The sequence below is a fragment of the Corvus cornix genome, chromosome 8 (assembly GCF_000738735.6).
Source record: "Corvus cornix cornix isolate S_Up_H32 chromosome 8, ASM73873v5, whole genome shotgun sequence".
Classification (NCBI taxonomy): Eukaryota; Metazoa; Chordata; class Aves; order Passeriformes; family Corvidae; genus Corvus; species Corvus cornix.
This window is the reverse complement of record NC_046338.1, coordinates 10453429-10469608: the sequence shown is the minus strand read 5'-3', so window position 1 is coordinate 10469608 and position 16180 is coordinate 10453429. Positions and strand designations below refer to the sequence as shown.

At 43.1% G+C, this 16180-nt stretch overlaps 1 protein-coding gene across 8 annotated transcripts in view; it reads left to right on the top strand.

The window, feature by feature from the left end:
- ST3GAL3 (ST3 beta-galactoside alpha-2,3-sialyltransferase 3) overlaps positions 1-16180 on the top strand; it is a 192496-nt gene that overhangs the window by 141385 nt on the left and 34931 nt on the right. For all 8 annotated transcript variants that reach the window (XM_019291537.3, XM_039555684.1, XM_019291540.2 and 5 more), the window contains 2 exons: positions 746-841; positions 5282-5468. In XM_019291537.3, the coding sequence (XP_019147082.1) occupies positions 746-841; positions 5282-5468 (283 nt within the window). The remainder of the gene's footprint in view (positions 1-745; positions 842-5281; positions 5469-16180) is intronic.

Here is a 16180-nt window from a genome sequence, read left to right as displayed (position 1 = left end):
GCATGTTGCCAGAAGAGCCAGCTGCATTTGGGATTAGATGGCTGGAAAGAAGTCCTTTCTCTGTCTTCAAAACAAAATCGCTTTTTAACATCTGCTGCAGAGAGTTCTCGTGACTCGGGGTTCCACAAGAAGCTGTTCTCTTCCCTCTCTTTCCTGTTTCTTTGTTAATTAAGGTTATTTTCCTTCCTCACCTATTGTGTCTCCATATATGTTTCCGACTGGACAGGCATGCGTTTGTGGGTCTTTCTTTCTCTGAATTTAATGTTTTTCTGTCTCTTGAAGTCTCACGATAGCAGCAGCAATTTTGCTCTCAGCAAGGTGAGCACACCCCAGATAACCTGGCAAGATCTTCCTGCACTCATAAAATTGCTTGGAGAGAAGACTTCCTCACTAAGCCTTTGGTTTATTGTTATTTCAGTGCTGAATGAATAATGAGACGGTTTAAGTAAACAGATGGGTTTGATTCAAGCCCATCAGACCAGGGGTGTGGGGGAGAGGAGCTGCTTGTCCTGACAGCTCATCTCATTAGGCCACACGTGGTGCGAGGTGTTGAAAGCGGTTTATCACGTGTAATGCCTGGGCATGATGAGGTGAGCTGGGGATCAAGTGTATCTCTGTCTCCCTCTTAGTTCTTGGTATTTACAGAGGTTTCCTGTAGTTTTCAGATGCGTGCAAACTAAATATGTACTCTCTGCGTGTTTGAAGTTCTGTTACAAAAATCACCTCTCTCCTCTGTTTCTTCCAGTCTCAGCTGCCGGCGATGTATTATTGTGGGAAATGGTGGAGTACTTGCAAATAAGTCACTGGGATTAAAAATTGATGACTATGATGTTGTTATCAGGTGAGTCTTTGGCATTACAGTTTTCTTGTCACATATTCAGTTTCTGTATCAGTTCACTTGTTGTGCAGGCAAACTTTAACCTGTACTAGTGACAATATCCATTTGTATGGAAGCATTAACTTACAGGGAGAGGAAAAATAGATCTGAGCTTTAAAAGGTTTGTTATAAATGATGATCACATCAAAGGGTAAAGGCACTCCTCAATCTTTCTGTTTTCCACAGCTTCTTGGGAATATGGTCTTTTGTATGATATAACTTGAACCTTCCTTTCATAGCTCCTTTCTAAAAGCTGCTGCTTTTGTGATGCCCTTAGGTGGTGAAGCAGTAACTCACACTGTTGGATCTGCTCCCAGATATATCCCCTACGTAGCTCAGGGGAGTATTATTGGTCATACACATGTAGCATTCCCCAGGAACTACACCTCACAGTCAGGATGGGCAGGACTAAGAATGGTGCAGCATAGGATGTTAGGAAGCAGGAAGCCTCTATGAGAGAGGACCCAGTAGTGATTAAACACCTGTAAGTGTGCCCTAGAAACTGGCAATACTTTGGCTCTGTGTCACTGCAGATGACAATGTTGAATAAGGGAGCAGAAGCAGAGTGGTGGGAGTGCAAAGGACCACAGTCAAAGTTAGGACTTCTTGCTTTTGCAGAGGACGTGGATCATCACCATCTCAGAATGCCTGAAAAACGTGCTGATATGTGAAATCACAGGTCTAGTCATAACTCTTAGTAATAAATCTGTCAAGTCAGGGAGGCGTTCTGGGTGACTGGAGATTAACAAACATAATACCTGTACTAATGGAGAGTGAGAGAGTGTGTGTAGGAGGGAGGGAGGATGTGCTCTAGGGAACTATAGACCCATTAGTCTGACCTGAAAAAAAAAAACTGCAGAGTTTTTCAGCAGGTTTTGAGTCATGAGTAACAAAATATTATGATGGTAAATAATAAAAGTGGGATAAACTTCAATGTAAGTTTATAAAACTGGTTTAACATAGTCTAAGTTGGTATTTTTTTCCTTAGTAAGATAACTGATTTCATATTAAAGGAAATGTATCTGATACAATCTCTCTCAACTTTGGTCAACTTTAAGATGTGGTGCCAAATAGCAAATTCTTAGCTATGGTAGAAGAAAGAAAGAGATTAATACAAGAATTTAAGACAGGCATTAATTGTCACAGTCTCTATTCTCTCCCATGTGTCAGGAAAGAATAGAAAATACAGAGAGAAATAAACATCCTCTAACTCTGGACAAAAAGACCAAGAAGATCCTTTTCAGTCTTTGGTTCCTGTGAATGGTTCCCTGCTTCTCCATCAGTGTGCTGGACACGGGGATGTCTGTTCAGAACAAGACAAAATTTTTACAGCCTTCTCCTAGTTCATCCCACTATCAATTGCTAACAAAGAGCTCTTACTACTTGTCATAGTCAGGTGACTTGTAGTTATTTCAGCTGAATTAAAGTGCGGTTATAGCCTTTCCTTGGGCTCAGATTGTTCAAAAAGTAGCAAAAGGATGGTTTCAATCCATCTGGACTAAGCCACCCACTAAGATTTACATCAGAAAGTTCCACTATTTAATTTCCAAATGAAAAGTTCAACTTCTTCTCTCCACATCAGTAAATCTATGTCAGTTTGCAAGCTGAGAGGATAAGAGGGCAGCTAAGCACCTGTGCTGTTGGTGGGATGGATAAAGGAGAGAGAAGTCAACTGTAAAGGTTAAATGAAGCCAGGTGCTTGGATATGTATCCAACTGCTTGCTTTATTCCTGTGGAAGCTGGGGAAGTCCCTTGTATTATAACATCCTTTTTCATACACTGCAGAACTCCTTTGAAGGATGATATTTGGGACCTAGGGAGTGAATTTTAAGTGAAAAAATGTGGTACATTTGTGGACAAAGGAGTGATCCAGCAGTATGTGGAGTTCTTTGATGCCTCATGTGTTACCACGTGAGGATTGCTAATTGCAGCAAGAAATTTTGTTCTTGTGGTGAAGGTAGTCCAATTCAGTTTTGTCAGTTCTAAAAGGGCTTGGAGTGAGTTGCTGTTTTTCTTTAACTAGACATTATCAGGTTTCAGTGCAGATGTTATTCCCAGCTGTCACACTGTTTACCTGGCAGGACTTCTTGCAGCAGTCAGTCATCCAGGCTCTGAAATGCCTCCTTAGAATGGATTGCAGACAGGGCAAAAATAAGCGTGTATCAGAAATTCCTGTTTAGAACCAGGTAGGGATTCACCTGATGGTGAAACTTGAGTGGTATCTGAAAGGATCTTCATGGTGCCAAGTTTAGGAGTTAGTGTCTCTAAGCTCCACCTGTAATCAGCGAACATAGAGAGAAAAGCACTCTGAAACTTCCTGTGGAGAAAACTGCCTGTCCATGGGCAGTACAAGGAGGCCTGACATCCTAACTGAGGTTTTCCAAGATTTAACTGTATTTCTAACCACCAGTGCATTCTGCCTGGGAAGGGGTTTGAGGTGTGGAGTCTGCACCTTCGTGGACATGGGCTGTGGCTGCCAGAACTTTTCCTGCTCCATTGTCCACGCTGCCCTCGGGGCACTGCCCCTGGGCCTTGATGGTGCTGGCTCCATCACTGTGGCTCCATCAGCAGTTCACTCTCTCCTTTGCTGGAGACCTGAGTTCATCTCACCTGGGGAAATGGTTTGATTTATGTCCTGTCTAGAAACAAAGTAGGGTTCCCAAGTTTTGGGAGTGTTAACAAAGTAAGCAGCAAAACAGTGAACCCAGCAGCTGGGGATGGGAAAAACCCTGCCAAAGAGCTGCACACTGACATTTGAGACAACTGCAGACACCTCCTCATCCTAAAGAAAACAAATGAAAATATGTAAAACTAGCTTTCTTTGCATAGTATTCATAGTATTTATAGTGTTGGTAGTATTCTGTTACCCTTAGAGCTGCATGCTTTTGCTTTATATAAGGTCATCCACCCCAAAGAGACACAACACCTTAAAGTTTAAATACTGCCCACAGAAAAAGTGACTGATGTGTGACTGTGCCGTCAGCAACAGAGGAAAAAGCAAGGGACCAGGCTGGCTGGGAGCATTGTACTCAGGTCTAGTTACCTCAAAGTCAGGCTACAAAGCAAGGGTTTATAAACCATGGAAAAAGACATCATCTGCTGTATAAATTGTGGTGGTGCTGATTCTTAAGTTTTTTGCCTTTAATGTTTTATTCCTGGTGATAAAGTAAGTCTTTTTGCTAAAAATGCATAAGAATGTATTCCTCTAGATTTTGAATGTAATTTCAGATTTTGTAGAGATTTTTCTTCTGCTAAAAGTTTTCCAATGTAAAATGCTTACCCCGGCTGGAAGAGACAAATCCAGATTCTCATTAACATTCCTACATGGCAAAATTTGCAGTCTATAAGCACTTTCCAGTGTACTGAACTACACCAAGTCAAGAATGCTGCAATAATTCAAGCAAGCAATGCTGTGCCATCAGAGGCTGCTGTTTGATGTCAGCAAGAGTTGTATTCCAAGTTACATGAAATTTCCTCAGCTTTGGGTTTTTAGTTTTGAATTGAAGTTCTGAAAACTTTAATGTCATGAAAGTCATCATTGCTGTTCATGCCAGAGCAGTTCACTTTTCCAAGGGAAAAAACTTTATTCCTGAGAAATATTTTAACAAAAACACAGCTAAATACATAGCATCTCCTTAGAAATCAGTATCCCTAAGAGAAAAGCTGTGCAACTGCTTGAGTGTTTTCAGAGTGGGATGCACTTCCACTGCAGAAACTCCGTGGAGTCAGTGAGACTGCAGTGGTGCTGAGCCTTGTCCTGGCTCAACCTCCTCCTTTGTGCTGGCATTGCAAGGCAGCTCACCCTCCAGATGGGCCAGTTTGGGGATTTAAACCAGGTGCAGATTGTTTCTTCGGGATTTTTTTGAGAATTATTAGTTGGCTTATTTCCCTAAGTGGCCTCACTGCAGGCAAATTGAGCAGTGTAAACTCTGGACTGGGGTTGGAGAATGAGACAAGTTTCAGTTTGTTTAAACTGATGTGGAACTGCATCATCTCTTTCAGCACAGTCTTGCAGAACCCAAGTAACACATCACAGGAGCAACGGGCTGTTAAAATACTAATGCTTAGTTTGTTACTCTAAATTTGCAAGGACAATATTTTTCACTTTCCTTTTCCAAAGCCTCCAACCCTATTTAAATCACAGGAGTGGATATGCAGAAATGGTTTGCATTATATTCAATGACAGAATTTAAGTAACTTCTCATTAAGCTGTTGTCACTTGGTACAAACCTCCGTAAGTGTTTGTGATTAAGAACTGCAAGAGTTAACATTTGCTACTGTAGCAGCTGCTACAGGGAGCTCTTGCCCAGCGGTGATTGCTGTGTCATCAACACACAGGAGTGTAAGTGGGAATCTGAGTGTAAGTGGGAATCCGTGACAGTGTCTTCTCTGGTTGCCCTGCAGGCTGAACTCGGCTCCAGTGAAAGGCTTTGAAAAAGATGTGGGTGGCAAGACAACACTCCGGATCACATATCCTGAAGGTGCAATCCAGAAAATGGAGCAGTACGAGAAGGATTCCCTGTTTGTTCTGGCAGGATTCAAATGGCAGGATTTCAAGTGGCTGAAATACATTGTTTACAAGGAGAAAGTGGTAAGAACACTGTCAGCTGACACTGTGAAGGTCACCTAATTAATAATGGTGGGCAAATATTATGTCACCATCAAACTTGCCACATTTTTGTCTGAGGAGAGTTCCACTGTGTGTCCTGCTGCATTTAAGTGAAGACTTCCTTTACCTACACGGACTTCAGCTTTAATTAAATATGTTTTACAAAGACATCTGTCTGTAATCTGTGTTGCATCACAGATGAGGCTTGCTATTCAAGATTGTTAGTGTGTACTATGAACAATTAAATTAATTTTTAGTTATCTTAAAACGTATTTTAAAGGACCAGCTTTTGCATGGATTTTATGGACTCTTAGGATATAAGAGCAGAGGAAGGAAAAGAGCAATGGTAAGGGGAAGAAATCGGAGTTTGGGGACAAAGATGTGATGTCACAGGAGGGGAAGAGGAGACAGGAGACAGCAGCAGCACAGCAGCACAACTTGTTGAAAAGGCTACAATCAGACTTAATGTGACCTCCTGAATAGCATGAGCCATTATATTTTGCTCAGTTACTGAGATTCATGATTTGTGTTTGGTTAAAGTGTCATCTAGAACAGTATCAAGTCTCATTTTAAAACACTGAAATGGTGAATACACTGCTTTCCCTATGTAAACATTTTACCCCCTCATTTGCATGAGTGGCCTTCTGAAGCACCATGGACCTGTTAATAGTCAGGGTTGCTCTCTGTAATTTACCTACCCCGAATGGAATCAGGTTGAATGACTTCTCATTCAGTGGATTGTTTGTCTGTGTCAGGAAATCCCGAATAAATAGTGGGTATAGTTCTTGTTTTACAAATCTTATATATCAGTTTTCAAATGTTGCTTAATGACTTTTCAGCAAATAACAAGACAAATGGATTAGCATTCAGGAGATGGCATATTATATTGTGTGTTTAGAGACAGAGAGAGGAGGTTGGCAGCTCATCACTTACAGAACGAAACAGTCTGGGAATATAATTGTATACGCTTGTTACAGAGATGGCCTTAAGGGCTCATACTTTGCTCTTGTCTAACACTGGCACCAACTTGCAATTATTTTCTTGCTACCAGACAGATGAAGTTACCTGTCAGCCTCTGGGCAAGCACAAGTGGGCTTTTGTAACATGAATAATTGAGTCAAATGTAATTTTCTTTGCTTTGTGTCAGGCCCTTGTTCCTCATTCAGGGAAAGGGAAAGCCCTGGAAGTGTCAGTGCCCTGCAACCTGAATGCAGTTGCAAGGACTCCTAGCGTTTAGCTGGAAGTTCAAAGGATGGGTTGATTTACTTCAAAACAAATTGAATTTCCACCTGCTGCTTGCTGTCAAGTCATCATCACTAGATTCTTGTGTGGTATTCCCTGCTCTTGGAAAGATGCAGCAAATAGTCTGTCAAAACTTGCTATACTGGGGAGAGTGATTGCAGTTCTCTTAACTGAGTGCTTCAGTGCCCAGCTTGGCAGAGAGCAGAAAGAACTTGAGCTTTGTGCATTACTTCAGTGTTCTTGTGATTGGCTCCTTACCCTTCAGTTCTTCAGAATAAACACTCTGGGGTTTTTTCAGTTCTTTTAGGTGATGTTTTCCAGATCTCTTAATTCCTGTTGCTCTTTTGAATGCTTGTAGTTAATTCATTTTTTTCTTAAAGAGCACTGCCCAAAAATGTACAGACTACAGCAAAAAGGAGGAGCAAAGAGATAATTAATTAACCTCACAGTTCTCACTCTTTATATATCTGATGTTTCAATGGCCTTTTCCACAGTGGCATGGAACTGAAGGTGATCACCGGGTTCCTGGAGACTCCAGGTAGCAGGAAGAATTGGAGAGCAGCCACTTCCCCCACTCCACACCCTGTGCTTGTGCTGTTGGCTTCTCGTGCCAAAGAGCAGCACTGTGTACTTGTCCCTACTGATCCTTTCTTCCAGAACGCTCCTCCAGATTGCCAAGTTCCTTTGGCAGAGCTTCCCAGCATACCTGCCATTCTTTCCAGATTTATGTCCTCTGCAATTTAATAAACATACTTTTTACTCCATCATCCAGGTTGATAATGAAAACACTAAACAATGCTGGTTCCTAGGCAGACCCCAAAGTATCAACATCCTTCCATTTCTAGAGTGAGCCCACTGAGAACTCCTCGATAGCTTTTTGGCCACTTCCGAGCTTGTATCACAGTCGTATCATCAATAACATTTTTGGCATGTTTGTGAAAGTAATCTGTCAGAAGCATTACTGAATTCCAGTTCATGTCTTGCTTCTCCCTGACAGTAATTTTTCATCTGTATAAAAATTTTTTGTAAAAAATTATTTGCTCTTGACAAATCCACCTGGGTTGCTACTCAGTCTGTTATTTTTTTTCAGGTGCTTAAAAATAATTAATCCTGCTATTCTGGGAATTGAAATAATAATTCAACTCTCTTCCCTTTCTTGCCTTATTAAGGCTAGGCACTACTTTTGTCCATTTTTCAATCCTTTGACCCCCTACCTGTTCTACACAAGCTCCCAAGGGGAATCAATGTTAGTTGTTGAGGCTGCTGAGCCAGTTTGTGGAGTAGTTTAGGATGCAGCCCAGGTGACTGGAAAACATCTGTCTTGTGCTCTCTAGTCTTATTTCTCTCTATTTGAGGCTGAGATCTTGCTGTCACTGGCTTTAGCTGCAAGTGGGTGGCTTGCACAGCTGCTTTTTCTAGAGGAAACCAATGTAGAAAGTGCTGTCTCTTAGATAGGAATTACTCAAGAGAAAACTAGCAGTGCTAAGGGAATAGCACGCAGGCGTGTTTGTTCTAGTAGTGAGTGTTAGTATTTTCATCAGTGTGTGGTAAGTTCAAAATGACAAATGCCTGCCCAGTGCTCTCTGTTAGGATCTTGTTTCTCTCTCAGCTGCTTTTCCAGAGAAAGGGGAGTTTCTTAGTTTCCTGGGTTTATCTAGAGGCACGACCTGAGAGATTTGTATGCCACAGCTTCTTATTCCTTATCTGACATGTCCCTCTGCAAGACTTCCTCCCTGTTGCAAACCAGTGGTTACAGTCAGGAGTCTGACCTCAGGATGGAGAAAGGGAAAATGGAAGCACCCTGCTGCGCAACTGCTGTGGAAGTCGACACATTCCTCAAAAGAAAAGGGCTGATCTCTGCCCCCGATGTTTCCTTTGTCTGTGACTGTTGATGACAACTGCGCGTGTCCGTGGTACAGTCACAGGTGGGTAATGAAACCTTCTGAATTCCTTCAGACACCTGGAGCAGCTTGGACCTGCTGGACCAGAGATTCCGGGTCAGGTACTGGGATCCTTGCTTAGTCCTCTCTTGAGTAAGTGAAATCAAAGGCAGTTAATCTGAGAAGGAGTAAATAAAAGGCGAGTGGCTATTTATTGCTGGGTCAGTGGACAGATAAGCTTATTCTCCCTGCAGCTGAGAGGGATTTGCTCGGTGTTGTATTAGTCTTTTGGCAGCACTTGCATACTGAGGAAGGGATAAGTGCTTTGTAGAGAGGAGGATTTTCAGAAGATGTTACATGGAAAAAGAATCAGTGTGATGCAGAAGCAGCCGCAGAACAGTGGGGCAGGGGATTTGACATGTTACATACAGTCTGGTGCAACAGCCTCCTGGAGAGCTGTGTGATGCCTTAGTGCCCTGGGAGACACTATATCCAGAAAGAGGAGCAGTGGAATATGGATGTAAGGAAAAATAAAAGCTCAACTGCTTTTTATTTCACACTAAACCAGAAATATCTGGAAGCAAGTAAAAACTTGAAAGAAAATGTTACTCTAGGAAAAGGACAGTTTTGGCTAAATATTCACTGTCAGCAGCAAAACAAAGGTAGTCTCCATCACAGAGTTCTGGCTGAGCTGGCACTCCAGAGTGCAGTCTTATAGGAAGTTAGAGCAGTACTGTATCACCAGAGAATGCAGACCTGCCTTTAAGAAGGGGAAGGGTGAGTGAATCTGAGCGACTAAAACACTGGTAACGTAATTTCAGTCATTTGACAAGCATTGAAATAAACTAAAGGAGAAAATCATTGCACTGGTTGCATCTAAAAGGAGTATGGGATGGAGAAAGGTGACACGGTTAGCAGAGGGGAGTATTGCACCATGCTGACCTAGTAAGTCAGTGTACAAGTGGAAAGGAAGTGGGTTGGAGTCCCACAGCCTGCAGTTGCATGAACTCATGGCTGTTGCAGAAGGGTCACAGATGTGAGCTGTTTGTGCGTCTGTGGTAACTGGTCTGGCAGTGTTGACTTGGAATCATTGCTGCAAGAGCCTGTGACACTTTCAGGCACCCCTTTGCTGATGAAACAACTGCTGCCAGTGCATCCCCAGAGGGGGATTACTCACGGACAGTCACTCAGAACAGTTACACTTTCTCCTGGACTGCAATTTTTGCCAAGAGACTTAATCTATATATATTGTGATCCACCCTGCTGCTTCCCACTGCTGGTACCCTTCTGCATCTGCCTGGGTCTCTCAGTGACAAAAACTTTTTCTGAATACACAGAGTACCAGAGGAATTGCAGGGGGAGGAATATATATCGCTCTTCTTAAAATAAGAGTCAAAAGCTGAAAGTTTCTCTATTGCATGGAGAGTAGATGCTTCCTGAAACAAACAGGAATTTACAAGCTCCAGATATGCAAAGCAGCCATCTCAGCCTGGTACTGAGGCCAGTTCCAGGGTGGTTTCTTGCCTGTCATTAGTGAATTAGAGGGAGCTCTCTTGCTTGCTAGGGCTCACATCCCTGAACATCTAGCACATGGCAACAAAGCAGCCAAGTGAGGCCAAAGGTGCCACTAGAAATTGGCAGCTCACGAGCTTCCTGCTCATGTAGTAATGAGCCTGTGGATGATTCCAGTGGGAATCTCTGCAGCCTTTGCCAGGAGGAGTCACTTGTGCAGAAAGCGCCTGCAGCTCCTAGAAGTTCTCTTTGATAGTGAAAGTCATAGGAGCAAGTGAGCACCTGCCTGTGAGCGAGGCCAGGCTGGGTTGTCTGTCCCTTGCAGGGACATGTCTCTGACAACTTGCACACAGCAGTGGTGCCCTACAGCCGTCATTCTCCAGCAGTGGGCACAACATAACCCCTGCTCCTGTGTCACAGCATGTCACTGCTGCTTGCAGAGACCTTGTGGATGTTGCAGCAGGGAAGGTTTTATTTAAGTTTTTATTTGGGAACTTCATTATTGTATTAACCCAACGGCTTACTCCTAGTCCTGGTAAATGTGTGTTATGATACCTTCCTGGCACAATCAGTGAGTGTTGCTGTGCTGGAGCCAAGGCTGGATTGTTGCCAGCACTTGTGCTGTCTACTGAGCTTTTGTTTAGAGCTCCTCTTCTTCCATTAGTTAATGGCCTTGTCATGCTGCATGTTTGCTAGGGCAGCCTGTGAATGTCACAGCCCTGTAGTTCACTGTGGATTCCTCAGATATGAAATAGCCTTACCTGTGGGCTGGTTTACATCCCTAAAACAAACCTGAGGAGCCATCATGCTCTTCCTGTCATCTTCAGGAAAATAGTGAGGCTGTTAATCTGTTGTTGCTGTCCAATCCCAAGTAAAGCTTCATTCACACGCGTGTAGTTTCAGCTTGTTTGGAGCTTGAGACTAGCACTTGAGCAGGTGGTTTCTCTGGGTCTGCACTAGGGAAGAAGAATCTGGTTTTTCCAATGCTGTCTCTTGCCTTTGGTGACAAATGGAGTGGCCAGTGCTACTGGCAGATTCACTCCAGAGTTTGCTTCTGAACTGCAAATGTTTTCTTTCCGTTTTCTCCTCCAAGGGGCTTGTTGCTTTAAATGTCTTGTGTACAGTGGATCTTTTCAGGTTTTAAAGGACTGTGAGAAAGACACGTGGGATGATTCTTGGGACAGCATTCTAGTGTGGTGGAGCTGTAAATCCACTACCAGTTTTCTTAATGCATTATGAATGCAAAGCTTGGTTACAGATTTGTGCTGCCTCATCCTGTGCTGAAACACAGCTTCAGCCCATCTGCTTAGAGATGTGTCTGGCTGGGCATTGCCTTGTGTGCTCCTGCTCTCTTTGGACTCAGCTGAAAGGGAACAGAAGCTGGACTTTCTGCTCCATCATAAATGAGAAAAGCTTTTGAATTGAGAAATCACCTTAAGGGTTGTTTCATTTCTTTCACAAATTTGAGTTTTCACCTAAATAGCTATTTATAACTAATCTCTTCAGAAGTATAATATAGGGAGGCATGGCTGGTGAGTAAGGCAGCCAGCCTGCTCAGGGGACATGATGAGGCTTGCAGTGGGGAAGAGCCAAGAAAGCCTTTTCAGTGGTGCTTGTCCTGTGGTCCTAGCACATGGTTTAAAAACCATTTCCACTCACAGAGTGTGGGGGGATTCTAGGAGGAATTAGCAGAGAATACCTTACCACATCATCAGGATGGTTTGGTACCTCAGTCAAGGCAGCTGACTAAATGTTGAAGCACAGGAAATGCTTTGTAAGAAAGTGAAAACATGAGGCAGAGTTTTCTGGCTCCTACCAAGTCTCTGACTGAGAAGATGAGGTGGGAGAGTCTGTGTGATGCATTCTGTGGAGAATATTCCATATTCCTTTGCCAGAGAGTAGCTGGAAGTTAGCTTGTCTTTCTGTGATGATTGTTTTGACATCGTTTGGGATTTTTAAGTTTGATCTCTCTGGCTGTGTAGAAGGCTAGTCCATACTGCCTGGGGGGTTGTGCTGCCATGGTCAGGAGCTGTTTCACCATTGCAGGGCATTGGTGGGAATGGCCCAAGGGAACTGTGGAAGACTTGCATATGGAAAAAAAAAATCCTTCCCTGTGACTGGCCTAGGAGATCAGAGCAATTTGCAGAAGATGTAAGAAGTATGAACACTGGTGCTCTGTGAGAGAAGGTGAGCCAGCTTTTTCCAGTCATGGTTAGAAGAGAGACTGGAAAATATGTAGATATGCTGTATAAAATGTTGTCCCTGTTGACCAAAAGAGGGAGGAAAGCTTAGCTGTGTATTTTGTGATTTTTAACAAGCTTTCAGGTAGCACTGTGTTGAGGACCATACAGGAACCTCAGTAGGCAAATGACCCAGTTTGCAACATGGGCCTTGGGGGAGACTTCCTGGCCAGATTCCCAAAGGAAGGTTGTTGGTATGGAAAGTGCAGGCTGGAGCTTGCCCTTCATACATACCTGCATGCAACAGTATAATGAGATTAGGCAGGTCACTACATAGCTGAGAGCTGCTCCCACCCAGGCATGCACAATGTCTGTAAGTGCACTGTCAAGCATCAGCTGGTGGCAGGGGCCGTCCTGGTACCTTTGCAATGTGCCTTCATAGCATTTAATATTGCCAGGTGGATGTGTCCTGGACAATAAAATTTGTCCACCTGGACTGGGTAGCCATTAATACCCACAAATCTGTAATCACATTCACCTAAGCCCGTGGGGCAGATGAAGAAAATTAAAAATAGCCATAACCAGACTATTTTCTGAATAAAAAAATCCAGGTATCAAAAGTTTGCAAAGTATCTATACTTGTAGGAATGACATCATTGATTACTCAAATTTTAGACAGTTTCTCTTTAAAATTAAAATAAAAATTGTTGGTGTGTCTGCCCTTCTAGTCTTTCCCACACCATGCATTGTTTTGTCCTTTTTTTTTTGTCCCTTGCTTTGCTTGCTGTTACCTAACACCAGTCATCCTTGCCCTATACTTTTATTAATGGAGGGGAAGCATTTAGCCATGCTAGGCATCAGCAGTCCTTAAAGAACCTTTATCCCACATTTGCCAAGACAGCATCATCTTCATTTCTGGCTCAGTAATCCCAGCTGTAATGTGAAAACCAGAGAGCTCCAGTTAGATTTTTATTTCTTTAGTTTCTATTCCTGTACATCGTTCTTAAATGAAGAGACCCAAACAGGATTTGCCCCCTGAGAAGACTGTATCATTGCCCTAGCAGGACATCCTTTCTGGGATTGCCTCCCCATCCTCCTTTATCCTGAGACAATTTCTTCCTAAAATTGTCACCATCTAATCTCTTCTGATGTCTGTTGCCATCCAGCTGACATTTGCTGCTCTTGCCTGGATATTTGATCACTCCTTCCTTCTCAACCGAAGTCAAAAAAGATGGGTAATTTAGAGCTGCAGTTTTTCCACATCTCAAAAAGTCAGTGTGAGGACCAGCTGAAGAGCTAGTGCAGGTGTCTTGAAAAAGCACCAGGAGGGTGTTCATGTTGCACTCACCCTCTTTGGGAGGCTCTGGCAATATTCAGACACCAGTATTATGCAAATCCCGGTAGGTGCATGTCAAGGTCATAGTGCATGTAAACTCAGGTTGCCCAGCTTGACTGGAATATCTGAGCCAAATGTAAAGAAACCAATTCCAAATCTGGTGCTGATCTTAATGAAACACACAATTCTATAAACAGCAGAGCTAACGAAATTGCCTGATTGCCTGTGGATTTGTGTCCTGCTCCCTTTTGCACCACAGAGCTCTTGGATTTCCCGCAACTTTCCCAGTGCTTACACGGCCTCACCTCCACCTGGCCTCTCCAGCAGCAAGGTGTGTGTCTCTCCCATCTAGCCATACATGGTTTTACCAGCAGTGCAGCCCATGCCTGCTGAGGGTATTGCATGGCCCACATGTGCAGCAGATGTTCCTCCACACCATGAATCCAGCACATGGAAAAAGTCCCAGGACATGGCCAACAATGAAACTGAGACGTCACCCAGAGGGTATCAGCTATTCGTGCAACTGTTAGTAGAATAAAGATGTTCTGTGTTAACACTTCAGTAAAGAACTACAGGAATCATTTGAAGTCTGCAAAGCCTCCCTTAGTCTGAGAGATTTGCGTTCAATTTATTTAGCTTACGCATGAGATTTTGGAGGGATTTACTTGTAGTCTCGCTCTCTACCTAGAGGGAACATTTTTTCTCACAAGGCTTTTTAATTTTGTCGGAAGAAGTGTATCTGAAGCTAGGCAAACGACCAAAAAAGGCAGCACATTTTTATCAGTATAAGTATTTTTGCTACATCTGCCCTACAGGCTTGATGAATTTGCTCTTGATGTCTTGAAATCAAGACTGGACATCTTGGTCAAGTTCCACTCAAACAGTGTGAGAGTAAAGGACTGGAAGGAGAATTTGCTCTCTGCTATGCAGGACGTCCAGAAAGATGTCAGCAGGATTTCTCTCAGCCTCTCAAGCCGTGCTGAGAAGAAATAGCAGAATGTGGTGGCTAGAAGCTCAACTAGATAAAATCAGCCTGAACTGACATAATTTCCTAGAAATCTGTCCTTACAATTCTCAAATGACATACTTGCAGAGGTGAGCACTGATTGCTGACATCTTTTTTTCTGAAATGCAGATTTAATCCAGTGTCTGGGAAAATTCTGTGTCCTGGGAGGACGCAGGACAGGGCTGCACTCTCATGTTGCCTTCCCTCCCTCCTGTTCTGTGACTCTGGGACCCCCTGTCCTCACTCTCTGTGACCCGTTTGTTGACTATGAGGAGCAGGGTACCAAGCCAGTAATACACCTGACAGCTTGTCATGGAAGTAAGTTGTTTGCTTTATCCAGTTGTCTGAAAAGGTCACAGCAATTTTTTCTCTTTTTGGGGCACAATTATCCAGATCTGTTTCTTTATCCAGAGGGAGAAGGCTTTGTGGAGTCTCTGAGGTGAGCAACCTCCAGCATAACAAAATTCCCCAAAAGAGTTCTTTGGAAAGCACTGCAACACTACAGGATGCTAAAAGCTCACCAGTGTGGGGTGTGAAGACTCACAGAGGAGGGGAAAAGCACTGATTTGGTTTTGTAAATAAAATCACATGCTTTCTGTCAGTGGCTGAAAAGAGACTCCCCTTTCACAGCTCCAGGAATTTTGCTATCTGCATTTTTTATTTAAAGTGAGGTGGGAGGAGAAAGTCTAAACCGTAAATATTTATCCAAGATGTGTGGTTGTTAATATGATCCAGTCTTCAGTCATTTTGAATGGTGTCATGATGACAGATGTTAATTCAGAAAGGAATAGATTGGACGATTATGCCTGAAACACATGTGTTCCTTGGCAGGCTCCATGGATTACTTGCATAGTTAGAGCTGTCTGAGCAATTTGTAACATTTTCTCTGCCTCGAAGCACCGAGGGCTCCAGGACAGGGGGTTGACCTATATCTTCAGTCTGCTATAATAAACACTGAGGTAACTAAACTCCCCATGTGCTTTTATCTTCCTAAATTTATCTCTCCCCCGGTGCTCCAGCTGTGTGTGGTGCTTCTGGTTCTACCCAAGAGGAATGGCAGCTCCTTACTCCAGGAGAGAAGGATGCTCCTGTGTGTGAGGTGTGAATCCCTGACCTGCTTCCCCTCCTGACTGAGCAGCACCCCTACCTCAATGCTTGCAGCTATTTAATGCAAACACTTTTCCTGACAACAGAACTGAAAATAGACCAAGCCATATGAAGGCAGCAAGCAAGAGAGATTCAGGAAAGATCTGACTTTTTTTTTGTAGTATTTCTATTCTTGCTATTGTGATTTTGTGGCATGTGTCTGAGGTTGTTTCTTCTCTTCTTAATTAAGACAGATTTGTAAAACTGTTAGTGTCTTAATTTTTATTTATTTATTTAGTCAGAGGCATAAAATTGGAGGAAAATGACCACGCTGTTGGGTTCACAATAGCTTGGTAGGTCTACTTGGAAGTTTTTGTCATCTGGACCATCACTTGTATCCTGGTCATTTTTGATTAAATGAAATTTGCCCACAGCTGACAAGTACAGAAAAT